Here is a 27,906-nt window from a genome sequence, read left to right on the forward strand (position 1 = left end):
AAGAAAGACATTAAGATATTAAGAAGCATCCAAAGGAGGGCCATTAGGATGCTGAAGGGCCTGGAGGGGAAGCAGTATGAGGAGTGTGTAGAGAGTTAGGGACATGCGTGCGGAAGATATCGGGCTGTACGGTCAGTTAGGACACACCCCCTCTGCAGCCAGACCCCTGTCCTGTACCTGGATGTACCTTGCTGACGTAAGCAGGAGGAAGTGACACTAACTACCCAAACTATAAGAACCCTTGTGACCCCTCAATAAACGCCATTTGTTTTCCACCACATTGGTGTCAGAAGCATTTGGACCGAGTGGTCCTGTGGTTGGGTCGCCGTGCCGGGCCAAAAACCAGGTCGCCACACCTTGAGAAGGCGACATCTGGTGCCGAAACCCAGGAGGAATTTACGCCCGGAATTCGGGGTTCGCCTGGACGAGGCGCCGGCGGCCGCTCAACTGGGCTAGAGCGGCGGGGGGGACACCCCCGGACCAGCGAAGAGCATGGAAGTTATCGCGAAGGTCGTAAGTCAGTGGAATATTGAATGTAAGCTTAAAGATTTTATTCTCGCAGTGCTGAGATTGATTAAGCTGGGGGCTATAGAAAGTCCAGTGGACGTTCTCCATCCGGAGATATGGGATAAGTGCACAAAGGTGCTGGCTGAGGAAACCATGTCCTCGGGCTCGGGAAAAACTCTGAAATCGTGGGGGAGGGTGATGCAGGCTTTGCGAGAAGCTCGGGAGGAGCGGGAGACCTGGAAAACCACGTGGACTTCTTTATTAGCCACGCCGCTGTTGGAGATCGGGGCTGCAACGCAAACCGTGGAAGACTTAGACCCGGTCGAGCGCGGGGACTCCAGAACTCCGGAACCCCCTCTGCTACCGGACTCACCATCGGAGGGGGGGGAACACGCGCGGGCGTTTTGGCAGGGGCTCGCGGAGGAGGCGCGGGTTGCGGACATAGTATCGGAGCCCGAAACGGTCGCGGAATTAAAGGGAAAACCGCCCCCATATGGGTTTGAAAATGGCGCCGGACCGTGTGTCTATGACGCGGGGGGCGGAAATGCCGGGAGCACGGCGAACGGCGCAAGCGCGGGCAAGGGGGGCGGAGGGATGGCCCCTGAGAAGGCGCCCAAGACCAATCACAGCGCTCATTTTAAATCAAGTCCTTATAGGGCAAGAACCTCCCCCAGCAGGAGGCGGGGGGAGCCCAGGGGGAGGGAACGGCCCGACCCCCGCAAGAAGGGGCGGGGTCGGAGCCCGAGAAAATGGCTGGGCCCTCCGGAAGCGTCCAGCCAGTCGACTTCCAGCTCGGACTCTGACTCGATCTCGGACGAACTCGAGAGTTGGTCGGAGGACTGGTCCGACACCGAATCGAGCGTTAACAAACAGGGAGCGGCGGTATATAAGATCACTAACTGCAACGCTCCTGCATGGGTTAAGGGGATATCAAAGAAAGATCGAACCCCGCTTACAGACTAGCGGAAAATAAAGATAGCTTGCGCGGAATAGACTCCGTCTGCCAAGCTGGTGTTCCCGGTCCGTGCGGGGGGTGCAGGCAGAAACCAAAAATCCTACTCGCCGGTAAACCCGAAAGACGTGCAGGCAATTGTTAAAGCAGTTGCGAACAGGAGGATTAATTCTGCTATAGTTTCCACACTCATCGATAGCGTTTTTGGAGGCGATGATGTGCTTCCCTTTGATATCAAACAGATGTGTAAGCTGATTTTCGATGGGGCGGGGATGATCGTTTTCAAACAAGAATGGGAGGACAATTGTGCAAAGCAACTAGCCCTGGTAACGGGGGTAGACCATCCACTGCACGGCTCCTGCATACAGAGGCTAATGGGCACAGACCCCACTATGATCACCCCCCCAGGCACAGGCAGAGGGTCTGCGGGCCCATAAAGTTATGACGACCTGTGCTGCCCCAGAAACCATCCGTGCTACTTCTAAAGTAATAGCCAAGCCATCGCCATGGTCCACTATAAAGCAGAGTGAAAGTAAGAGCTTCACTCAGTTTGTGGACTGCCTTCAAACAGCACTGGATTCCTCAACATTACCCTCAGAGGCGAAGGGTCCTGTGCTAGCAAACTACCTACGCCAACAAGGCAATTCAGCCACCAAAGACATTTTAAAATCACTGCCACCTGGGTCCAATGTTGCTGCCATGATCAGACATGTTGCAAAGGAAGAACACCTAGCTCCCATCCAAGCAACAGCTCACACTGCAACAACCAGTGTTATGGCGTGCTTTAATTGTGGCCAGGCAAGTCACGTGGCAGTAAATTGCCCCCAGTCAGGGCACCCACCAGCAGCTGCTCCATCACGCCAGGAGAAACTTAGAAGACCATGCTGAACTTGTGGAAAGAAGGGACATTTAGCTAAAAAATGCAGACCCAAGCCACAAGGAAACAAGGAGGGGGCAGCCGGGCCGTACCCGGTCTCCTCCCTCCTGGAACATGAAGCGGCCCAGCTACAGCAACCCCCAATGGGGCACAGGGCTTCCATGCCCACCACCCCCTCAAGAAATGACCAACTTCGTCGCCCAGTCAATGGCTCAATCAAACCCATCTGCACCTCAGGAATACCAAGAACAGCTCCCTGGGGGCGAGGCCCCTGGGTGGCTTTGGTCATGAAAGCATGGGAACGAGACTCATGGGTAGCCCTCGCCGTGAAGGTGAGCAAGCACCCACTGACCGTGTGGGCAGTGTGTCGTCTCCACAACAGCTCCGACGACCCAGCCATCTGCCTTCCCTTTTGGGTGGACACAGGATCAGACGTCACCGTCATCCCAGACATACACTGGCCTCTTCCATGGAAGCTAGAAGAAGCCCCCATGGTGGGCGGAGTTGGAGGACTGTCCCGAGCCCGCAAAAGCACCCAGCCAATAGCAATAACACTCTGCACCGAGAGAGGACCAGGAAGGACTATCACCCTTACGGTTTACGTTATGTCAGATTGCCCACCCTTGTTAGGGAGAGATGCCCTAGCCCTGCTGGACGTTAGGGTGACAAATTTATTCTAAGGGCCACTGTCGCATACCCCACCACTGCCCATCAAGCTAGCCTGGAAATCAGTCGATCCGGTGTGGATCGAGCAGTGGCCCTTGTCCAAGCCTCGAATGACTGCCCTCCTTGAGCTAGTTGGCCGTGAGCTGCACAAGAATCATATAGAACCCTCCACAAGCCCATGGAACACCCCAATCTTGGTAATACCTAAACAGTCCGGTGAAAGCTTTCGTCTCTTGCACGACCTGCGAGAAATGAACAAGAAAATCCAGCCTATGGGCCCCGTGTAAACCTTGTTGCCCATGAACTTGATAATACCGCAAGGACAACCCTGTACAGTGCTCGACATCAAAGACTGTTTCTTTTCTACTCCCCTGCACGAGGACGACAAGGAACGGTTCGCCTTTTCCATCGTCTTTCCGAACAGCCAACAACCCAACCTACGCTTCCAGTGGAGAATGTTACCCCAAGAAATGATCAACTCCCCTACCATCCACCAGATCACATCAAACCGAGCACTAGCACCAGTCCAGCAGAGCAACCCGACCGCTACCGTCATGCAGTACATGGACGGCATCCTGATCGCCGCACCATCAACGAGACAAGTAGACCAGCTGGTATCAACCATCTCCGAGACCCTGAAGACAAACGGTTTAGAGATGTCGAAGCTAGCACCACAATGTTTGTTAATGTTGTTTGTATACATTGCACTAGCATTATATGTTATTAACCATCCAGAAAAACCTTAAGATGTTACTTTCTTTAACATTATAAGTTTAGTGAATTGAAATTATGTGAATTAGTTTAGTAGAAAATATTTCACAGTCAAATTAAACTTGCATAGTTTCCTACCACTTATTAAAATTGAGTAAAAGTTTAATCTAAAAATATAATAGAAAAATATTTTGCCTAGTTTAATGTTTCAGCCCTGGCCAGGTTGGAATATTAGCTAAGCAAAAGAATGTTTACTATCAAAACCCTCTCAGTCTGTTTCAATTGTGGCCAGGTTGAAACTTGCTGACAAAGGGAAAAAATTGTAACATTCAAATATTTCTGAGTTAAAATTGAAATCAAGTAATTTAGACTAGTTGATTTAGCCTTGCAAAAGCTAAAACCTTTTCGTTTGAGATAAACATGAAGAATCTTATCCAGAGAAGATTCTCCTAAGTTATCGTGTAAAAGGAAAATTCTTAAAAAATATTAAACACTAAAATTGAATTGTAAAATATCAACAATTATAATTCTCACCAAGCTAAAGTAATTCAAAGCAAAAATGAACTAGAGAAATGAGAACAAGGTCGAAGGCTAGTGCTCACGGAGCGAGAGTATGCGGTGTCCACTCAAATCTATCAAACCAGACCTTCAAAGTAAAACTAATGAAAGTTGTGAGATTCTACTTGCAGGACCAGATCATCAGACACCCCTGCAACCCAGGCACCCCACTACCTAAAGAGAGAGAGAAACCATCAAGCAACCTGGCACCGCCCAAGATGCCAGCGAACCCGAAAAGAAAAGAAGCTCAACCGGGACAGTTTGAGTCATAGTTCAACTGGTCCCCATAGCTCACCACCCTAATTTCTTCCCTAATAGACCCATTCACCATAATCCTACTAACACTAACCTTCGAGCCTTGCATATTAAACAAATTAGTGCTATTTGTTAAAAAGCGTTTAGAAGTGGTTAACATTATGTTTGTCGAACGTCGACAACTACTTTGAAGCATTCCTTTTACTAACACACTTATAATTTTGTGTACTAATCTTACTAACCCACGAAATTTTTTATAACATTTACCTTTTACACATTTTTACTAACCATGAGAGAGGGGGGAAATGTAGAGAGTTAGGGACATGCGTGCGGAAGATATCGGGCTGTACGGTCAGTTAGGACACACCCCCTCTGCAGCCAGACCCCTGTCCTGTACCTGGATGTACCTTGCTGACGTAAGCAGGAGGAAGTGACACTAACTACCCAAACTATAAGAACCCTTGTGACCCCTCAATAAACGCCATTTGTTTTCCACCACATTGGTGTCAGAAGCATTTGGACCGAGTGGCCCTGTGGTTGGGTCGCCGTGCCGAGCCAAAAACCAGGTCGCCACGCCTTGAGAAGGCGACAGGAGTGGCTGAGGTTCACTTGGTTTGTTCACCCTGGAGGGACTGAGGGGAGACCTCATTGCAGCCTTCAACAACCTCATGAGGGGAAAGTGGAGGGGCAGGTGCCAATCTCTTCACTTTTGTGACCAGTGATGGGACTTAAGGGAATGGCATGAAACTGAGTCAGGGGAGGTTTAGATTGGTTATTAGAAAAAAAATCTTCCCCCAGAGGGTGGTTGAGCACTGGAACAGGGTTCCCAGGGAAGTGGTCACAGCACTAAGCCTGCCAGAGTTCAAGAAGCATTTGGACAATGCTCTCAGGTACATGATTGGATTCTTGGTGGTGTCCTGTGAAGGGCCAGAAGTTGGACTTGAGGATCCTGATGGGTGCCTTCCAACTCCACATATTCTATGATTCTATAATTGCAGAATAGGAGACTTATAGGGACCAGTGATTTAAAATAATTTGAGATCAGGCAAATGATGAATTGCCACCTCAGTAACATGTTCAAAACTGCTAGCATGAATCTTGCATATATAAATAGGGAATATAATTTTGGGTAAAACAGAATTAAGATATTCTCATGTCAATTTTAATTTTGACTGCCTGTTTGGTTTTCCTTTAGCAGCATCCTTTTCCATATATACTTTGTAATCCTCTTAATCAATTAGTACAATTTTCCTACACATTCACTCAATTTCCAGAGCCTGCTTCAAGAATCTTTCAACCTTTCTACCTTTACTCAAATAAACACAAACTGGTTCTTGCCACTCTGGCACATTCCAGTCCACTAATGCAATAGGTTGTCTTAAATAAGTAGAAATTTATTTCACAAGTTACTGAAATGTTTTGGACTGCTCCTTAAGCTTCCTGAGTAAAAATCTTCATTAAACTGGATGATCTGACCTGTGACAAGTCTTTCTTTTAGTCTGTTTAGATAATTGAAAATAATCTGAGTGGATTTTTAATAAAGCAAAAAAAAAAGTCACTAGTATAGCAACATATTTTCCATAATTATCCAAGATACTCATTCTAGACTAAAACAGTAATGGCTACTGCAGTTTGGTATTATGCCATTGTATGGAAAATTTCAACAACTGTCTTTTACTATAATATGGTATAATGCATGTAGTTCCTTTGGTTACTTTGCTCTAATATCTAAAAAACTTGATATTTTTAAAACCACAACCAGAGTGATTTCACAGTACGTTTTGTTGAGACTTAAGTCATACTTTAAAACAAGGAAGTAATTATCTTAATTACCTTTTCTCCCCTATTGTAAAACTTGTATTACTCTTCTGTACCACCAGTTTCAACAGTATGGTGTCCTGGTTTAAAGGGATGGTATTGCCAGGAAAAGGAAATTCAGGAACTCAGACAAAAAAAAAGGTATGGGTTGGGAATAACAGTTCTTTACTGATATATTTACTAGACAAACAAAAACAGCATCAGCTATATGAAAGAGAACAAAAAAAAAAACCAGTGACAGAACAAAACGAAACAGTCTCAGTCCCTTTTTCCAGTCACCGATGCCCCTCCTCGTCCGCACAGTCGAGATGGAGCAGGGCAGGTAGCCTCTCAATCGCGGTTGCTGCAGGAGCAGGGGAGCGAGGCAGCAGCTCCGTCCCAGGTGGGAGAAAGGGTGAGGAAAACACTCTGCTCACCGTGGGCGTCCCAGTTCTCAGTTGTTCAGAGGAAGCAGGAAGCTTCAGCAGTCCGAGTCCAAAGGAACCAGATCTCCCCATGGAGAAAGCAACCTCTCTCCTTGAGTTCGGTTGGCGAGCTGCGAGTGTCCCCTCCCTCACTCACCGAAACACAAAAGCAGCACTCCACTTTCGGCCATCAAGAAAATCAGGGCCCGCCCAGGCATCCTTTTGTCTTCAGCTCTTAACGGCTAAAAGGAGAGCCATCCCGGCTAGCTTAACATAATAATGGGAAAAATTTCTAAAACCTCTCCCAGCCCACAACATATGGTAACTGTATTTAATAACTCACTTCCTTTTCTTTTCCTCTTCCAGAGCATTGGTGCATATAAACTTCTTGTCTCCTTTACATATGGTTCTACTGTGGGTAAAACCAATCACTAAGGACTACATTATGAACCCACCTTTGGGCAAATACAGCGTACCTTTAAAAATTCTTTCTGGGGTATTGAGGATACAACCTTAAGTCAAAGTAGTGCTCTGTAAAAGTCATAGCAACATGGAAAACTTAAAATTGTGGTTGTGACTAGCATCTGTCATGAAAGGTATTGTAGAAGTTCCAACTGAGTTGTAAAGGGTTTCTGTTGTTTAGGAAGAATGAGAATTATTTGCAGAGTATTTAATCCAATGAAGAATGGTAAGGTAGTGGTTTACAAAGAGCTGCTATCTTCTGGCATCCCTGCGTCAGAGTTCTGCATTGTTCTTTCTAGCGACAGAATACCATGTCATTGCCAGCTTCTAATACCTTACTTCTTACTTATTGGTCTAAGATAGAAGTGATTTCACTAAAGATGATTGAGATACATTGGTATGAGAAATTACCTAAGTTACTTAGTAGTATGAAACTTGTCTTAAAATCTGTGTGAAGATGAAGTGCATATGACATTCATTAGCTGAAATATTTTAAAGAATAAAAATCAAAAGAATTTTCAAGAATAATTGCATCTAAAATCAGTATTGTGTAAGTAGTATAGTTAATTGTCATTGTCACTTTATTAACATAATTCAAAGTAGTATTCAAATTGAGCTGAAACTGATATGATTTACTGTCACTTATTGCTTTCTAGGTCTAAAATATGTTTCTAAGATAACTGTGATCACTGAATTATTGCATAAAACATTGAAAATATATAATTTTGGCTTCCATTTTACTCTTCAGTTAATGAGAGTTGTACTTTAGCAATGTATCTACGGCAGTTGGAAATGTTGTCTAGAACTATATATCACCAAACTTGTAATTATCTGTAAGACCCTACTTTTTAGTGTCTTCTTTTTGTTACTCAAAATTCAAGCATTTAAGAGATGTTATTTGCTAAGAAATGGGTTCTAATTTGGATATAATGCTGTAATAGGGCCCATAAAGCTGCTCTATCACTTCCCCTCCTCAACTAGACAGGGGCAGAAAAATATGATCAAAGGTTCGTGGGTTGAGATAGAGACAGGGAGATCACTCAGCAATTACCATCATGGGCAAAACAGACTCGGCTCAGGGAAATTGATTTAATTTATTGCAAATTAAACAGAGAGTAGGATAATAAGAAATAAGAACAAATCTAAAAACAACTTCCCTCTGCTCCTCCCTTCTTCCTGGGCTCAACTTCACTCCCAAATTCTCTACTTCCTTTCCCAGGAAAGACAGAGGGACATGGAATGAGGGGTGCAGTCAGTTCATAACACTTTCTCTCTGCCACTTCCTCCTCACACTCCTCCCCGGCTTCACCGTGGGATACCACACACAGAGATGATCCTTTGCAACCTTCTTCTTTTCCTTATGGATGATGCAAACAAATAACTCTGTAGGGGTAGGTGACCTTTAGAAAAAAACATTACCTTTTTTATCCACAGAATGTCAGAAGATACATTTGACACCATGCGGTTGTGGATTATAATCCTGTTGTGTGCTTTACGGTTGCTTATGATGCGCAGTCACTTACAGGCCTATCTGAATTTAGCTCAGAAATGTGTGGATCAGATGAAAAAGGAAACTGGCAGAATAAGTACAATTGATTTACAAAAAATGGTAAGTATAACTGCACTAAGGTTACATATGTTTGGGTGTTCTGTGCAAATACTTTTTATAGAAAAACATAAATGTCTGATTTGTTGTCTTCCTTGGCACCAGAACTGAAATTTGAAGGAAACTTCCTAAACTACATCCTATATAAAAATAGTACAATTATAACAAAATTCTGCAATGCAAAATACACAAAGATACATTATCCATATCATTCAGATGTTTTAAGTTGTTCCTTCTTTGTTCTAAGAGATCCCACCATGAGGAATTCTTTACAAATATCTTGGCAAGTCTTATGTTTGTCTTGATGAGTGTTTCTGTCCAGCATGAATTCAGTTTGAATTTGTCAGAAGGATGATCCAGGAAGCTACAGGCCTGTCAGCCTAAGCTTGATTCTGGGCAAGGTTATGGAAGAAATCATCCTGAGTTCCATTGCATGGCATATGCAGGACAACCATGGGATTAAACATAACCAACATGGATTTATGAAAGTAAGGTCCTGCATGACCAACCTGATCTAGGACAAACTGACTGGCTTAGTAGGTGAGGGAAAGGCTGTGGATGTTGTCTATCTAGACTTCAGTAAAGCATTTGACACCATCTCCCACAGCATCCTCCTAGAAAAACTGTCTGCTCACATCTTGGATGGGTGGACTTTTTCATGGGTAAAAGACTGGCTGTATGGCTAGGCCCAGAGAGTTGTGGTGAATGGAGCTAAATCCAGTTGGGGCCAATGGCTAGCAATGTTGCCCAGGGCTCAAATTTGGGGCTAGTCCTATTTAACATCCACCACTGGGCTAAGGACAACTGCATGAGGTTCAATAGGCAAAGTGCCAGGTCCTGCAATTGGGTCACAGCAAACCCATGCAACACTGCAGGCAGGGGGAGAAGTGGTTTGAGGGTTGTTGGGCAGAAAGGGTCTTGGGGGTGCAGGTTGACAGCCAGCTCACTATGAGCCAGTGTGTGCCCAGGTGGCCAAGAAAGTCAATGACATCTTGGCCTCTATAAAAATAGTGTAGCCAGTGGGACCAGGGAAGTGATTGTCCCCTTGTACTCACATTGGTGAGGCCACAACTTGAGTACTGTGCTCAGTTTTGGGCCACTCACTTCATAAAGGACATTGAGGTGCTGGAGTGTGTTCAGAGAAGGGCAACAAGGCTCGTGAAGGGTCTAGAAAACACTTCTTATGAGGAACAGTGACTGAGGGAGTTGGGTTTGTTTAGAACAGGTTCAGATGGGACCTCATCACTCTCTACAATTACCTGAAAGGAGGTTGTAGTTAGGTGGAGACTGGTGTCTTCTACTGTGTCTGCAGTGAGAGGACAAGAGGAAATGACCTTAACCTGAGATGGGAGAGTCAGATTTGATATTAGAAAAAAAAAATTCACTGTTAGCATGGTCAGGCATTGGTTGCCCAGGGAGGTGGTGGAGTCGCCATCCCTGGAGGTGTTCAAGAGTTGTCTGGATCTCGCATTGAGTGATGTGGTTTAGTGGTTTAAGGGTTACAGTGGCATTGTTGGATGGGCAGTTGGACTTGATCTTGAAGGTCTCTTCCAAACTTGATAATTCTATTATTCTATGAAACTTAGGTGTGTATAGAATAAATAGTGTTTTCTTAGCTATGGCATGGAAAAGGAAGTAAAATTTAGATAGAAGAGCGAAGTGTTGTTACCTGATTCCAGCTGTAATTGTTAAATTTGGGCAAAATTTAAGATAGAACAGTTATATGTTGGGATAAAATAAGACATGTTTAGTTCTGTGAGACTACTCTCAAATGCATTAGCCTAGATATGAAACTATCTGTGTATCTTGTTACTGTAGTAAGTGATAAAAGGTAAAGATTTACTTGACGGGCATTTTTTAAAGCAAAGTAATAAAGTCAGCAAACAGAGGAAATTGATAAGAAATTGTACGCTCGATCTGGAGTCAAGATGTGTTTCCTGCAAAATAAATTTATTTCTAGCGTTGCATGATAGCAGTGCCTGATAATTTTTCTGATTTGGTATATTCCAGAAGGAATATTGCGGTATGCCATAGGACAAAGCTTTCTCTCAGTTTTTAGATCATCACTACTATAATCTTGTCTTTGTTATTTCATATATGTAGTAACCTACCAAGTGACTGGCATTGGACTTCAAAAAAAGTTAGAAAGTACAACTATCAGTTATTGTTTATGAGAGAACTGTTCTAGTTGTGAATGCATAGTTTTAGTTTTGGAAGTTTTCATGTCACTGATTAAATGTATGTGGTGTTTCCTAAATCCATTTATCCAGTACTTTGAAAAACTTTAAGAAGTTCAGGGTCACTAAATATAATCCTATCTGGTTTTACTAACCATGTCTACTTTCTTTACTTCTGGTACTTTTGCCTGTAAAGTCTTTTCTATCTCTTTTCCTACAACGATCATGATTTTTTTTTATTTGCTCTTTTCATCATACACCATCAATTATCTTAAAATATTTTGTCTCATACTTTTTCTTCTGTCAATGTTTTACTGCTTTTTTTTGCATTTTAGTTTTCCAATGCTTGATCATCTCAAAGCCCTTTGAGGCTTCAAAGCTATTTAAAAAGATGTCAGGTGTGCCTTCATCTTTTTTTGCCACCCTGTATTGTGTTATTTTCTAAAACCCAGTGAACTTTTACTGCTTGCTTGCTATTTGCTATTTATTAGGGATATGGTTAGTGGTGAGCACAGTGGTGCTACTTTAACAGTTGGATTCAATGACCATAGAGGTCTTTTCCAACCTTAATGATTCAATGATTCAATTGATTTAATTATACTTCTTTGCCTTCTTCATTTGATCTAGCCTTTTAGGTCAACAGCTTATGCAAAACATGTAATGTAGTAATCTTGAGAAAGCTGGAACAGATTGGGAATGGGGGAGGAATAAATATGAGTGCTTCTCAATGAACTTGAAATGAAGATCATTTAAATGCTTTGTTATTGATGAATTGCTAATGAAAATTCCTCTTGTCATTGTTTTTAAAGTTCTGGTTTTATCCATCTGGAGATCTTACAAATATCTGATTTTGGAAAGGGACTACAATATTAACCAGTTTAATTTACCTTTGATCAGGCTTTGGACTGTTTCTACAGTCACAGTACTTCATTTTTGAAATGGGATTTACAGTAGTTTCACGAATACAAGCCGCACGGATTATAAGCCGCACCCCCGGTGCCTCGACAATGTTGCTGTCTTTGTCAATAGATAAGCCGCACCCCGAATATTAGCCGCACTTTCGTTCGTCGCGAGAATCCGTGCGCAGCTTTCACAAATTGGCCAATTAGTAAGAGGATCGCGGCATAGCGGGCTTTACTGGCTCGGGGCGGGGCCAGGCAGGCTCGGCCCGCTCATGGTTGCCGACGGGGCCGGGTGGCCCAGCTCAGCGCCACGGCTCGGCGGGGCTGGCCGGGTGGTGCTGCCGCCGCCGCCGGGCTCGCTGGCCCCCTTCTCCCGTCAGCACCGCCCCGCTGCCGCGTTCGCTCGCCCGGCTGGCAGGGCTGCCGCCGCCGGGCTCGCCGTCCGCCCCGCTGCCGCTTTCGCTCGCCCCGCGCCGCGCCTCGCGAGCGCCGCGCCCGCCCCGCGCCGCGCCCGCCCCGCGGCGCTTTCGCGGCTCGCGGTTCGCGGCTCGCGGCTCGCGGTTCGCGGCTCGCGGCGGCGCTTTCGCGGCTCGCGGTTCGCGGCTCGCGGCTCGCGGTTCGCGGCTCGCGGTTCGCGGTTCGCGGCGGCGCTTTCGCGGCTCGCGGTTCGCGGTTCGCGGCGGCGCTTTCGCGGCTCGCGGTTCGCGGTTCGCGGCGGCGCTTTCGCGGCTCGCGGTTCGCGGTTCGCGGCGGCGCTTTCGCGGCTCGCGGTTCGCGGCTCGCGGCGGCGCTTTCGCGGCTCGCGGCTCGCGGTTCGCGGTTCGCGGTTCGCGGCGGCGCTTTCGCGACTCGCGGCTCGCGGCGGCGCTTTCGCGGCTCGCGGTTCGCGGCTCGCGGCGGCGCTTTCGCGGTTCGCGGCGAGCGGCGCCGCTTTCGCGGCTCGCGGTTCGCGGCGAGCGGCGGCGCTTTCGCGGCTCGCGGTTCGCGGCGAGCGGCGGCGCTTTCGCTTGCCGGGCGGCGCTTTCGCGAGCGCCGCTTTCGCTCGCCCCGCCGGCAGGGCTGCCGCCGCCGCCACCACGCTCGCCGGCCGCCCCCTCCCGTCTGCACCGCCGCCGCGTTTCCTCGCCCTGGCCGGCACTGCAGGCCCCCGCACCGCCGGGCTCCCCCACGCTGCTGGCCCCGATTATGCTGGGCTTCCCCCGCTGCCAGGCAGCCCCACCCGCCGGCCTTCCTGCTTCTGCCATGCTCCCCTGCACTGCTAGCCCCAGTTCTCCCGGGCTCCCCCGCCCTGCTGGCTCAGGCTCTGCCGCCCGCCCCCGACACTGCTGGCCCCGCCTCTGCCAGGCTTTCCCACCTCTGCCGGGGCCGGCCGGGCTCCAGCTTGGCTTGGGGCTGCCGCGGGCTCTCACTTCCGTGTTGGCAGCTTTTAGAATTTTGTTAATAGATTAGCCGCCCCGGAATATTAGCCGCACTTCCGGGTTTCCACCAAAATTTTGGTCAAATTGGTGCGGCTTGTATTCGTGAAATTACTGTAGTTTGTAAATAACTTACCATAATCATATATTTATCTTTGAGATGACTCACAAAATTCTAGTGTATTCAAATATAAATATTTGAATTACTGCATTCAGTTTGGATAAGCAAAATTGCTCTTGTTTGTGTTAATAGAACCACTATTTTTAATTACAGTAATTTCACGAATACAAGCCGCACCAATTTGACCAAAAGTTTGGTGGAAACCCGGAAGTGCGGCTAATATTCGAGGGCGGCTAATACATGAACAATATTCTAAAAGCTGCCAACACGGAAGTGAGAGCCCGCGGCAGCCCCAAGCCAAGCTGGAGCCCGGCCAACCCCGGCTGAGGTGGGAAAGCCTGGCAGAGGCGGGGCCAGCGGTGCGAGGGGCAGGCGGCAGAGCCTGGGCCAGCATGGCGGGGCAGGGGGGGCGGCAGAGCCCGGGCCAGCAGGGCTGGGGAGCCCGGGAGAACTGGGGCTAGCAGTGCAGGGGAGCATGGCAGAAGCAGGAAGGCCGGCGGGTGGGGCTGCCTGGCAGCGGGGGAAGCCCAGCAGAATCGGGGTCAGCAGCGTGGGGGAGCCCGGCGGTGCGGGGGCCTGCAGTGCCGGCCAGGGCGAGCAAACGCGACGGCGGTGCAGACGGGAGGGGGCGGCCTGGTGAGCAAACGCGGCGCGGGGCAGTCGGCGAGTCTAGCAGCGGCGGCGGCGGCTGGCGCGCCGGCAGGGCGAGCAAACGCGGCAGCGGGGCTGTGCTGACGGGAGAGGGGGGCCAGCGAGTCCAGCGGCGGCGGCAGCCCTCCGACCGGGCGAGTAAACATGGCGCGGGGAGGCTGGCGTGCCTGGCAGCGGTGGCGGCGGCTGTCCCGCTGGCAGGGCGAGCAAACGCGGCAACGGGGTGGTGCTGACGGGAGAGGGGGGCCAGCGAGCCCGGCGGCGGTGGCAGCCCAGCCGGTCGGGCGAGTAAACATGGCACGGGGCGGCCGGCGAACCTGGCAGCAGCGGCGGCAGCTGGCCCGCCGGCAGGGCGAGCAAACGCGGCAGCGGGGCTGTGCTGACGGGAGAGGGGGGTCAGTGAGTCCGGCGGCGGCGGCAGCCCAGCCGGTCGGGCGAGTAAACATGGCGCGGGGCGGCCGGCGAGCCTGGCAGCAGCGGCGGCGGCTGGCCCGCCGGCAGGGCAAGCAAACGCAGCAGCGGGGCGGCCGGCGTGCCTGGTAGCGGCGGCAGCGGCCGCCCCGCTGGCAGGGCGAGCAAACGCGGCAGCGGGGCTGTGCTGACGGGAGAGGGGGGCCAGCGAGTCCAGCGGCGGCGGCAGCCCTCCGACCGGGCGAGTAAACATGGCGCGGGGAGGCTGGCGTGCCTGGCAGCGGTGGCGGCGGCTGTCCCGCTGGCAGGGCGAGCAAACGCGGCAGCGGGGCGGTGCTGACGGGAGAGGGGGGCCAGCGAGCCCAGCGGCGGTAGCCCTGCCGGTTGGGCGAGCAAACGTGGCAGCAGGGCGGCCAGAGCGAGCCTGGCAGCGGCAACGGCGGTCACCCCGCTGGCAGGGCGAGCAAACGCGGCAGCGAGGCGGTGCTGACGGGAGAGGGGGGCCAGTGAGCCCGACGGCGGCGGCAGCCCTCCGGCAGGGCGAGCAAACGCGGCAGCGGGGCGGCCGGCGTGACTGGCAGCGGCGGTGGCGGCTGACCCGCCGGCAGGACGAGCAAACGCGGCAGCGGGGCGGTGCTGACGGGAGAGGGGGGCCAGCGAGCCCAGCGGCGGTAGCCCTGCCGGTTGGGCGAGCAAACGCGGCAGCAGGGCGGCCAGAGCGAGCCTGGCAGCGGCAACGGCGGTCGCCCCGCTGGCAGGGCGAGCAAACGCGGCAGCGAGGCGGTGCTGACGGGAGAGGGGGGCCAGTGAGCCCGACGGCGGCGGCAGCCCTCCGGCCGGGCAAGCAAACGCGGCAGCGGGGCGGCCGGCGTGCCTGGCAGCGGCGGCGGTGGTTGGCCCGCCGGCAGGACGAGTAAACGCGGCAGCGAGGCGGTGCTGACGGGAGAGGGGGGTCAGCGAGCCTGGCGGCGGCGGCAGCACCACCCGGCTAGCCCCGCCGTGCCGTGGCGCTGAGCTGGGCCACCCGGCCCCGTCGGCAACCATGAGCGGGTCGAGCCTGCCTGGCCCCGCCCCGAGCCAGTAAACCCCGCTATGCCACGATCCTGTTACTAATTGGCCAATTTGTGAATGCTGCGCACGGATTCTCGCTACGAACGAAAGTGCGGCTAATATTCGGGGTGCGGCTTATTTATTGACAAAGACAGCAACATTTTCGACGCACCGGAAGTGCGGCTTATACTCCATGCGGCTTGTATTTGTGAAACTACTGTATTTTCTTTCAGCATTTCCTTTTGAGATTGTGTCCTGAAACTAGAATTCATTACAGGAAACTTCATGAGGTCTTTTGAAGACATTATATCACATACTAAAACATGCTATAAAACTTGTAAAATAGTGGGGAGGTTTGAATAAGAACTGGGTTTTTTTATTGATTACTTGTTTTTCCTGAACAGATGCATAAAGGTTTGCTTTGATCACCTAGAACTCATGGATTACTCTTTTCTATTTTCCCAGGTGGCTCGGGTATTCTATTATCTTTGTGTAATTGCACTGCAGTATACTGCACCATTGGTAATGGTACTTCATTCAACTCTGCTTTTGAAAACACTAGGTAGGTAACATTTGATGAACAAAACTGAGTTCTATTCAATATAGGACATTTATATTTTCAGTCTCCTGAAGAAAATTAGAATCTAGTCCAATCCTACTGCTCAAGCTTTCAGCTACAGCAGGTTGCCCAGGACTGCGTCCACTTGGGTTTTGAGTATCTCTAAGGAGGGAGAATCTACAACCTCTCAGGGCAACCTGTTCCAGTGTTTGACCACCCTCACAGTAAAAAAAGTGTTTTCTTGTGCTCTCATGGAATATCCTGAGCTTTAATTTGTGCCCATTACCTCTTGTCCCGTCAATGGGCAGTAGAAGAGCCTGGTTCCCTCTTCTTCATTCCTTCCCATCAGGTATTTATATGGTATATGGTATAAAATCCCCCCCGAGCCTTCTCTCCTCCAGACTCAATAGTCCCAGCTTTCTCAACCTCTCCTCATATGAAAGATGCTCCAGTCTCTTCATTATCTTTTTGGCCCTGAGATGGACTATCTGTAGTATGTCCATGTACTGGGAAACCCAGAACTGGAGACAGGATTCCAGGTATGGCCTCACCAGTGCTGAATACACAGGAAGGGTCACCTTGACCTGTTGGTAAACAACTGATTAATAGTTTTTAAGCTGCACTCTTCTTTTGGTACTTTTGACATCTTTCAATGAGCTGTATTGTTTATATAACTTTATGGATATCTGATAATTTTTTTCAATACTTCAAACTTGAGTGAACTTTTTGGACAGAAATTGTAAGGTATGGGGTTTATTTCATTATTGGGAGATCTGATGTCACTGTTTTGGTTTTTTTTTTGTTTGAGGGATGTCTTACAGTTTACCATGCAATACCAGCATTTATTTTGCCAAATGTGAACAGAAAGAAATAGACATTGTTAGTCTGTGATGCATTCCATCATAAAATAGACATTTACATCTGGTGAGATGAGTCACACTCAGAAATGATAGGGTCCCAAGGTAACTGATTCATATGTAAAAATTAGGATATCAAAAGGTAAGGTGAATCCTACCCTGATAGCTTACTAGTATTATCAGGAAGCTATGTGGATGGACACAATTAGTATTTATTAATTTATAAGTAAAATTGTGCAATTTTTTTTTGTTTGACAAATATATATAAACTGATCATTGAGTTGCTAGAAATAACAGAACTTAAAATCTAATTCTACAAGTTTCTTATATGTTACTCTGTTTTTTAAAAGGTAATTATTCTTGGGGCATCTACCCAGAATCTGACACTGCAGCAGAAAACAATCTGCTTCCCAGTTCAGTTTTTTCTGAGTCACCATCTTTTGATGGAAAGACAAAAATAACCGCAGTGCAAGTAACAATGGCTTTGGGAAGCCTAAAGAATATTTTCACTCCTCTCCTATTCCGAGGACTCTTGTCTTTCCTCACCTGGTGGATTGCTGCTTGTCTCTTTTCCACAAGCCTCTTTGGGCTTTTTTATTACCAGTACCTGACTGTCTCATAACTGACCAACTGACAGAGCAAGTATGAGATCAAATTCTAGATAGAAACCCAAGTATCCAAGAGGAGATGAAGAAAAAACTGTATATTAAGAAAAAACACATCAGCATTTATTCTTAAACACTTATTCTGTGTTCTCAGGGTGAATATTCTTTATAATGTTTAAAATCACAACTGGTTTTGTTACTTTTTGTTACTGAAATGGTAGATAACTAATTGAATTATGGCACTGGGATTGACTGACATTATTGTGTGGTACGTTGTGGAGAGGCTTACAGCTGGTCTTTGGGCCAGAGAGGGTTAATGAATAAGGGTTATTTCTGAAAGGAATCTTATCAAGGCCATTGGTCTGGAGACTAAGAAGAGAAGAAGGAGAAGGAGATAAGTGGGAAAGAAAACCTGCAGCTGGGAAAAGTATTTTTAGAAAAATCTTGTGAAATACTGAGGTGGAGATGGTTTTTACACCAATCAACGTTATGTTGATCTATTGCAACCAATGAACAAAGTGTAAACTTTTAGAGGGTATAAAGGCAGTCGGTTGTTTTAATAAAGGGGATATTAGTCTTCCGAAATGTAGTGCGTCTATTCGTACATCGTGCCCACCTCAACAGCTACAGTAGGTATTAGTGGGCATGTTGAAAAGATAACATTTCCGAGTATATTTTCCATAAACAGCAAGCCACCCTCAAAATTTTGCATTTTAAGACTCAATAGTCAGTGACTGAACTATGTCAGTAGTGTACTATATATGCTAATGGTGACTGCCTAGTAAGCAAAATCTTGAAACAGCCATACAATGAAACACTGGAGTTTTAAAAGAAAAAAAAATGTTGGATAGTTCTTGATCACCTTTCTCCATAAAAAATGGAATAATCCAACAGGCCAAGGGAGATACTGCATATTACAGTAACAAAAGTTGTATAAAATTTAAATTTAACACAGGAATAAATGTGTATTTCTGTCTAAATATATGCATTAATGCTTGTGCAGTAAGAAGGGTGTTATAAATATTATTTCCGTCCTACCAGACATTTTGAAGTAATTGCCATGTGGGACATCTGGGTCCTTTAAATTTCTTCTTTTCAGGTAATGGATAAATTACATTGAAATAACAAAATAATTGAAGTAAATTAGTGACATCAGTCAATCAGTTCAAAATAAAATGGTTTAATCCTGCTGATTGATGTATTTGCATAATGTACATTCAATTATATATTATATATTAAATATACAGTAATTTCACGACTATAAGGCACACCCTTTCGACTAAAATTTTCCCCTGAACCCGAAAGTGCTCCTTATAGTCCGGTGCGCCTTATCTGATGTACAAATTTCGGAAATTTGCGAACCCGGAAGTGCGAGCAGCGAGCTGAGCTGGGAACTGTGGGAGCTGCAGTCGTGCAGGGGGAGTCGGGAACCGCGGGAGCCGTGGCCGCCGGGCAGGGGAAACAGGGAACCGGCGCGGCTGTCAGGCGGGGAGAAGCGAGGGGAAGAGCCATGGGAAAGCGGCGAAAAGCGGCAAAAAAGCGCCGCGGGAAAGTGCGGAAAAGTGGCAAAAAAGCTCCGCAAAAAAGCGCCGCAGGAAAGCGCGGAAAAGTGGTGAAAAAGCGCCCCGGGAAAGCACTGAGAAGTGGCGTCGCCACCGGCCGGGGGGAAGCCAGGACGCAGTACGGCCACGCGGTGGGAGATGGGAGCCGGGAGTCGTGCCAGCCAGAGCCTGGGGCGGGCGGGAATGCCGGGGCCCGCTGCATGGGGAGGGTACCTGAGCCTGTGTTTAAAGGTTACACTGATCTTTGAAAAATGTTTGCAAATTGAGTACCTGCCAGTAATTCGTTACTTTGTTGCGTGCCGCACGGCTCCTCGTTGCAAAAAAATAGTGCGCCTTATAGTCCGGTGCGCCTTATATGATCAACAAAGTTGCAAAAGTTGCCGACTCCCGGGGGGTGCACCTTATAGTCCGGTGTGCCTTATGGTCGTGAAATTACTGTATATACTAAATCTTTTAAATATTGAATCTTTAAATTATTGAATGTATGTTCCAAGGCAGTGGGACAGGGATATATGTGTATCTAATACAGTAATTTCACGAATACAAGCCGCACCAATTTGACCAAAATTTTGGTGGAAACCCGGAAGTGCGGCCAATATTCTGGGGCGGTTAATACATTAACAAAATTCTAAAAGCTGCCAACACGGAAGTGAGAGACCGCGGCAGCCCCAAGCCAAGCTGGAGCCCGGTCGGCCCCGGCAGAGGTGGGAAAGCCTGGCAGAGGCGGGGCCAGCAGTGCGGGGGGCGGGCGGCAGAGACTGAGCCAGCAGGGCGGGGCAGGGAGGGCGGCAGAGCCCGGGCCAGCAGGGCGGGGGAGCCCGGGAGAACTGGGGCTAGCAGTGCAGGGGAGCATGGCAGAAGCAGGAAGGCCGACGGGTGGGGCTGCCTGGCAGCGGGGGAAGCCCAGCATAATCGGGGCCAGCAGCGTGGGGGAGCCCGGCGGTGCGGGGGCCTGCAGTGCCGGTCAGGGCGAGGAAACGCGGCGGCGGTGCAGACGGGAGGGGGTGGCCGGCGAGCCTGGCAGCGGCGGCGGCAGCCCGCCGGCAGGGCTAGGGAACGCGGTAGCGGGGCGAGCGAGGCGCGGCGCGAGCGAACGCGGCGCGGGGCGAGCGCGGCGCGGCGCGGGGCGAGCGAGGCGCGGCGCGAGCGAAAGCGGCGCGAGCGAAAGTGGCGCGGGGCGAGCGAGGCGCGGAGCAGGGCGAGTGAGGCACGGCGCGAGCGAACGCGGCGCGAGCGAAAGCGGCGCGAGTGAAAGCGGCGCGAGCGAACGCGGCAGCGGGGCGAGCGAGGCGCGGCGCGAGCGAAAGCGGCGCGGGGCGAACGCGGCGCGGGGCGAGCGAGGCGCGGTGCAAGCGAAAGCGGCGCGAGCGAACGCGGCGCGGGGCGAGCGAGGCGCGGAGCAGGGCGAGCGAGGCGCGGCGCGAGCGAACGCGGCGCGAGCGAAAGCGGCGCGAGCGAACGCGGCGTGGGGCGAGCGAGGCGCGGCGCGAGCGAACGCGGCGCGAGAGAAAGCGGCGCGAGCGAAAGCGGCGCGAGCAAACGCGGCGCGAGAGAAAGCGGCGCGGGGCGAGCGAGGCGCGGCGTGAGCGAAAGCGGCGCGAGCGAACGCGGCGCGGCGCGAGCGAGGCGCGGCGTGAGCGAAAGCGGCGCGAGCGAACGCGGCGCGGGGCGAGCGGCGAGCCCGGCGGCGGCGGCAGCCCTGCCAGCCGGGCGAGCGAACGCGGCAGCGGGGCGGTGCTGACGGGAGAAGGGGGCCAGCGAGCCCGGCGGCGGCGGCAGCACCACCCGGCCAGCCCCTCCGAGCCGTGGCGCTGAGCTGGGCCACCCGGCCCCGTCGGCAACCATGAGCGGGTCGAGCCTGCCTGGCCCCGCCCCGAGCCAGTAAAGCCCGCTATGCCGCGATCCTGTTACTAATTGGCCAATTTGTGAAAGCTGCGCACGGATTCTCGCGACGAACGAAAGTGCGGCTAATATTCGGGGTGCGGCTTATCTATTGACAAAGACAGCAACATTGTCGAGGCACCGGGGGTGCGGCTTATAATCCGTGCGGTTTGTATTCGTGAAACTACTGTAATTTCAAGATCCCTTTTAAATTTTTTTGACAATTCACTTCAAAGGGTTATTTTGCTTTGGTGCCACTATAAGGGTACTTGACTATATTAGAAAAACCTGTTAATCTTGATGTTTCTGCTCTTTCACATCATCACCTTTCGTCAGTCCAATCTGTGTTAACTTGGTTTTATAGTAATAATTAATAACTTTTGACTTCAGAAATAGATTTTCTGTATAATAAAGCAAATTTAGTTAGGAGGAGTAAAGCATTAACTTTACAAATTTTGTTTAGTTGGAAGGATTGATCTTAAACAAGAATTACATTTTTTTCTCAATTCATATACAGTAATTTCACGATTATAAGCCGCATCATTTTGACTAAAATTTTGATCCCAACTCAGAAATGCGGCTTACACACAGGAGCAGCCAATATATGAAAAAAGTTCTGAAATTTCCCAACCCGGAAGTGCAAGCCGAGGTGCCAAGCCGAGCACCTGCCAGTAAAACCTGGGATTGCGCAATTGTTACAAATTGGTTACTCTGTTGCCCGGCAGGTGGAGGCAGGCGGGGGGCTCCCTCCCGCCGGACCCGCGGCCCGGGGGGGAGGCAGGGGGCTCCGTTCCTGCCTGTCACCACCGTCATGGGAGCAGGCGGGCTCCATCCCCACCTGCTGCCATGGGGCAGCGCCGGGCCAGGGTGAGCGAGCCCGGTCCCAAGCTGAGCCGGTAAACCCCACAATCCCGCAATTCTGTTACTAATTGGTAACTTTGTTGCACGCAGGTCCTCGCTGTGAACGACAGTGCAGCTTATAATCAGGTGCAGCTTATATATGGATAAAGACCTAAACATTGCTGACACCCGGAGGTGCGGCTTATAATCAGGTGCAGCTTGTAATCTTGAAATTACTGTAATCAGAAAACAGGAATAGCAATTTATATGCAGTAGCTTTAGAAAAAAGATATCACACTGTTTATTAGTTGGGGGTTTGTTACTATTTTTTTTATTAATGAATTTCTGTAAAGTTTTGGCATATAATAAGCATTTATAAATGGAAAAGCTTAATAAATATTTAATCCATCACAAACTACCATATGGGAAAGCAAAGTGTCAGTGAATGCAGAAAATGAAAGATTTAAGGTGGTGATAAACTGTCTTGTTATATTTAATGTTATTAAGCTATTTATTAATTTATTAAGTTGCACTTACTGATACAAGGAAAATATGTATATACACCATCTTTTACCTTCTGCATGCATTTGGGATATCTGAGAACACCTTGCATGATTCTTGCAGTTTCATTGCAGTATAGTATTTCAATGATACTGGTACTGTAAACTTTGGTTTTTACACTATCTTTTTGTAACTAATGGTGACAAATGCTCAGCTGTGTAAATTTGCCTAAAGAATATTTGACTTTATAGATTCAGATCTTAAAAGATTCCTTGGAAATGTCATTTAGGCCAATAGAATGTCAAAATATGATGGGTCCAGAAATACTGGACCCACTTTTTGTTAGTTTGAAATATATGATTATTAATGGAATTAATAAAGCCAGCATTTAAGTTACAGACAGCAAATTATAGTTAGATATCCATGTCTAATGTTTCGTACAGGAAAATTATAAAACAGTGCAGTTTCTTGTGAACTTGGCCCAAGAAGCTCATTAGGTAGATTAGATGTAACGTATTACTGCAATCTGAAGGATAGAAAGGAATGTTAGCTACTGGAGAAAGCTTTAAAATAATGCTGTGACAGAGTTTCTGTTACCATAGATGTTTACTTTTAAAGTGCATAACTGAAAGTTAGGTATAGTTATATAAAATATAATTCAACAAAGGTAATTGTGTGTGTGGTTGAACTTCACAGAGGTTTTGATAAGTATGTACACTGTTTTATTCTTCAGACATCACACATTAAGTCATTAAGATCAGTGCTTCTGGCTATTGCTACTTCATTGTTCCACAGAACTAAATAGTTGACCTTCTGGTCAGCAGTTTGAGTGGGAAATTATCTTACTTTGGATTCATTTAATCATTATATGAGTCCAGGAGGCTTATTTAAAAACTTAAATGTAGCAGTAAATGTCTTTGAAATGTGTGATGACACAGGAACTAGAGGAAGCATATTGCTGTATTTGGTGAACAATGCTTTTTACACCTACCTGATATGCTCAAAAGTGACTCATAAAGAATTTCAAAGTCCTGACTTACACATATATTATGTAAGCTTCAAAGAAGTATCTGCTCACTTATTCCTTTAAAGCAGCAGCTGGCAAATGCTTCTTGGAAAGCTTTATCAACACTAGGAAAAAAAGAGTAGCTTACAGAAATAGAAAAAGCTAAAACCTGACTGAGGGGTTACTATTTTTTTTCAGAATACTTTAATGTTTGTCTTGCTTTTTCCTCACCACCTAATTTCTGAGAATTTTCTTTGGAGAAAAGATGGCTTTGACAAAGAATCTACATTTCTGTCTTCTTCCAGTTCACTCTCCTTTTCTCACTCTAGTAATGGGACTTGTTATCCTGATGTTTTTTCCTATCCACAGCTTTTTGCCAAAGTTAAGAATGAATGTGTTTAGAATTGATCCAGCTAAATTAGTTCAGGCTTGGGGATGGGGGGGTGGGGGGGGTGGGATGTAGGTGGGGGGTGTTCATTGTTTTGGTTTAAATTCATTTGACTGTGAATGATTAGTTCCTTTAAATAACTTTGAATTCCAGCTGACATTTGAACAAATTTGATATTGGTTGTTTAAGAGTTGCACTTCTATTATAGAAGTCGCTTCAGACAAAATATTAGAATAGTGATAAATCTGAGTATTACAGCACAATTCAAGGAAGTCCAAATATATTCCAACGAGCCTCAGAGGAACATTTTGTCACAGTAACTGCAGCTAACTGGTAATAGAGGTCTTGGATTTAATACATAAAAATTATAAAAGTATCAAATCCTGAAACCTCTTTATGTTTCATAGAAATGCTGGAAGGTTCTAGCAGATAGGCCTTATAACTATCCATTCTCCAAACCCCATTTGAACATTAGCTTGTTTTTCCTGATAAGTTTTTGAACCATTTAGAAATCCTATCCTTCATGTTTTGGCATATGATACAATTTGTGCATTTATTTGTTATCCAGAAAAACTGAAATTTAGCCTCCAGTTTATTACCTGCTGAGGCATCATTGCATAGACCCTGTCTGCAACCACCCCTGGGCACCACTGGCAATAATAAGACCTCAAGGTAGCTGGACCTCTGGTCTGGCTCAGCATGGCCCTTCCTGTGCTCCCATCTCAGGTAAATGATTGCTGCAGACGCCTATGGCTCGCTTTGAAATCTCCCCATTTTTCAGAACTCCTGGGGATGAAGAAGCCACACACAGTTTTCTAGTGAAGATAATATGCCTCTTCCCTGTTTGAATTTAGTATTCCCCAATTTAATACCCTTAGTGCATGGAAAATACCTGTTTCCTGTGGAAGAACACATCCTTCAAATGTGACCTAAGTAAAGATCTAAGTAAAATCAAAAATATTAATCGATCATCTCCATCTTCTGAAGTCAGTTAGGAATTTTCCATCCTTGAACTCTTTTCAACTCACACCATGTGATTCTGCATTTAAGGAGCCTTTCTCATTGTTATATTCTGCTTGCCAGAGATTATGATCACACATTCAAGAGCCTTAATCAAAGAGCAAGCCTGCCTAACTTGAGCTCTGCACCGTTTACTAATGAAACCAGTTTTTCATTTGACTTGTACTGGATTCAGTTTGTGAATGTCATTTTCCTTCTGTTTCACAATCAAATCGGATTTCCAGGTGAGGAAGCCCCCTTGCTCTGATGCAGCACTAGAGAAGGTAATTCCAAAAAGCCCTTTATGGCCTCTCTCCAGCCAGTACCATGCTTAGTTTTACATTTCCCCTCATGTAAAGTTGATTACACATATGCACCCACACATACATACGTATATGCACACACGAACTTGCATAGGCATGATCAGATGAGGAGGTGGACAGATCCCCAGCTGAGGAGCCCCAGTTCTCCTAGGCCTGAAACTTGGCAGGAAGCCATCACAGACCTGGAGACATCACAGCCCCATGTCTCAGGCCTGGTGGGGATTATCCAAAGAACCTGGTGGTGTTTGTTAGGTGTACATCTTCTGTGGTGCAAATGAGAACAGATGACTCAGAAAGACTGGTACCAAAACCCCAGAGGCTGTCTGGGGATGTCCCTCTTGTGGTTCCAAGGACTCTAGGGAAAAATGTCCATCTAACAGATCCAGAGTTTTGTCTGCCAATCCCCAGGTGCAGCCAGCTCCCAGCAGATGGACCAGGCTACTCCCCAGTCTGAGACCTGTCTCCAGAATCAGAGTGACTGAAGGATGCCCTGGTGGATATGTGTGTCAGCAGTATGAACATTTTGCCCTAAAGCCCTCAGAAAAGAGCTTCTTTAACACCTGAGCTGACTTCTCAGGCTGTCAGTCACAAAATATTTCAGTGGTGTAAGAACAATCAAAACAAGAGCGAGGGGATGAAAGATTAACCTTACTTCCCTTCAGGTCCGTGCTTTCCTGTGGTTGATGCAAAATTCTCTGGTACCTCATCACATTTTATTTCATTGATGATGACTTCCATGTCAGGTGGGGCACAATGTAAAAAGGATCTGAATAATTTATTGCTGACCTGACAGGGGAAGAAACAAATAACAAACAAATTGTTATCAAGGAGCTTTTAAAGTAAAGGAAAAATAAATGTTTCACTGCAGACCAGAAATTCTTTTTGATGATAAATGACAGTCAGCTGTGACCACTGACAAAAACCTTGTTCAGTCCAATATCCCAGCTCTGGGATTTTCCTGCAGTGCTGGTACAGTGGTATTTGTGGCACACACCACCACGCACTGGAAAACCCATGTGTGTGGACAGATACACATGGAGGTACACCTATGCCCAGGGCATGTGCTGCTGGGTCAAGGAGGCCCCATGCCCAAAAACTGTGCCAGGTCTTGTTGTCTAACCGGGACTCCTTTTTTGAAGTCAACATTTGGACAAAGTGCCTTGCCTGCAGCAGGAGCTTTCCTGAGTATGACCATCAGGATGTGCAGAATGGAGTCCACATTAAAGAAAACATCCCTAGGAAGTTTGCTAAATAAGAAAAAAAAAAAGTTGAACTGGACCTGTTTTGCTGAGTCAGGATGATGTAAAGGTACTTGAGAGGAATAAATGCTCCCACTTCTGAGTCATCTGATAAAATAACATCCTTTGACTATCTCAGCTCTCCTGATATGAACGACTTATATGGAAAATACTCAGTAGTTTGCAGATTGCCAAGTTCAAGAAAACTCTTGGGAATACACAGACTGCTTGGTAGATGGGTATATGCTACATGCTGTTTCTGTGGATTTACACAAGCTCTCCTTCTGATCTCACTTGTTGACAAAGGAGGAGTGCCACAGCACTGAGAATAAAGCTGAGTGTCTTGGGTTACAATACAGAGTGTGATAAAAGGTATCTATTCTATCACCATCTGTTGAGGGTGGGAGCAGTGATCCTTATCTCCATCGGTGATGTTCTGCTAATGGGCCATCCATTGAAACCAGGCAGGCCATTGTTCTTTATCTTTTCACAACTCATCCTCCCTCCAGCAAGTCATTTTCTGCTAATGGCCCATTGAGCCCCACTGTGTGACTGATAAAATTACTTCATCCCATTGGAAGTTGCTCCAGCCAGGGGGAAGAGCCAAACATTTCTTACCAAGATAAAAACAGAGGTTTTGGGACACTAAGCTAGCCCCTTCTCCACTGGACTCCAGAGGGAAGCTGGATTTCTACACATCACCACTGGACCTCCGGAAGGAAACTGCCCCTTCTACAGGACCACTGCTTCAACTTAACCACATCTGTCACTACAAAAGGACTACAGCCACCATTTAATCGAACTGCTACCAACACCCTACCTGACGGGATGTCAGGTTGTACTCTGACTTTGTCAGGGCTTGGGGTCTGTTTCTTTGTAGTATTGTATTTCTATTTTAATTTCCCTAGTAAAGAACTGTTATTCCTAATTCCCATATCTTTGCCTGAGAGCCGTTTGATTTCAAAGTTATAATAATTTGGAGGGAGGGGGTTTACATTCACCATTTCAAAGAGAGGCTCCTGCCTTTCTTAGCAGACACCTGTCCTCCAAACTAGGACACTGAGCTAGTATAAAAATGGTGTATGAACAAAGCCAGATGCCTCAGATTTTGAAAAGTCCAGATAGCACAAAATATTTTCTAATGGGGCACCTTTTTCAGATTTGAGGCATTGCCCTAGGAATCTACTATTTCTTCTAAGAGCAAACTCAGCCTACAAATACAGCAAGTTCCCTAAGAGCCAAGGTATATGCTAGCAATACTCTTGGATTGGTGGAGTGGGAGCAGGTAGAGGCTGGGGAGCCATCCTGCATGCCCTCAGCCAGTGCCCAAGAGGTTCCTTTTTCCCTCAAAGGTACACGGGTGACATTGTCACCTTGATAGTAGTCATAAGCAAAGCACTGGCTGTGGCAACTGCATCTGCTCTGGCAGGGCTTGTGAATTTGTGTATTTGAGTGTAGAAAGGGAGAGAGGGATGAAGGAGGATGTCTGTTCCACTAACTGTGTTATATTCACTTTGTCCCAGACTAATCTTTTGTTCAACTAGTGTGAATTTGATAGCCATTTTTAACTGAAAAGCTACACTGGCTTTTAGGATCCTTTTTTG

The 27,906-nt window shown here is 47.6% G+C and overlaps 1 protein-coding gene across 1 annotated transcript in view; it reads left to right on the forward strand.

Annotated features, from left to right (window-relative positions):
• Positions 1–17,581, forward strand: part of LOC117005053 (transmembrane protein 161B-like) — a 70,319-nt gene extending 52,738 nt beyond the window's left edge. Inside the window, exons 7-10 of the mRNA XM_033076282.1 lie at positions 7,115–7,228; positions 8,645–8,819; positions 16,009–16,105; positions 17,310–17,581. Coding sequence (XP_032932173.1) covers positions 7,115–7,228; positions 8,645–8,819; positions 16,009–16,105; positions 17,310–17,581 — 658 coding nt within the window. The remainder of the gene's footprint in view (positions 1–7,114; positions 7,229–8,644; positions 8,820–16,008; positions 16,106–17,309) is intronic.
• The last annotated feature ends 10,325 nt before the right edge of the window (positions 17,582–27,906 follow it).

The sequence above is a fragment of the Catharus ustulatus genome, chromosome W, assembly GCF_009819885.2.
Source record: "Catharus ustulatus isolate bCatUst1 chromosome W, bCatUst1.pri.v2, whole genome shotgun sequence".
Classification (NCBI taxonomy): domain Eukaryota; kingdom Metazoa; phylum Chordata; class Aves; order Passeriformes; family Turdidae; genus Catharus; species Catharus ustulatus.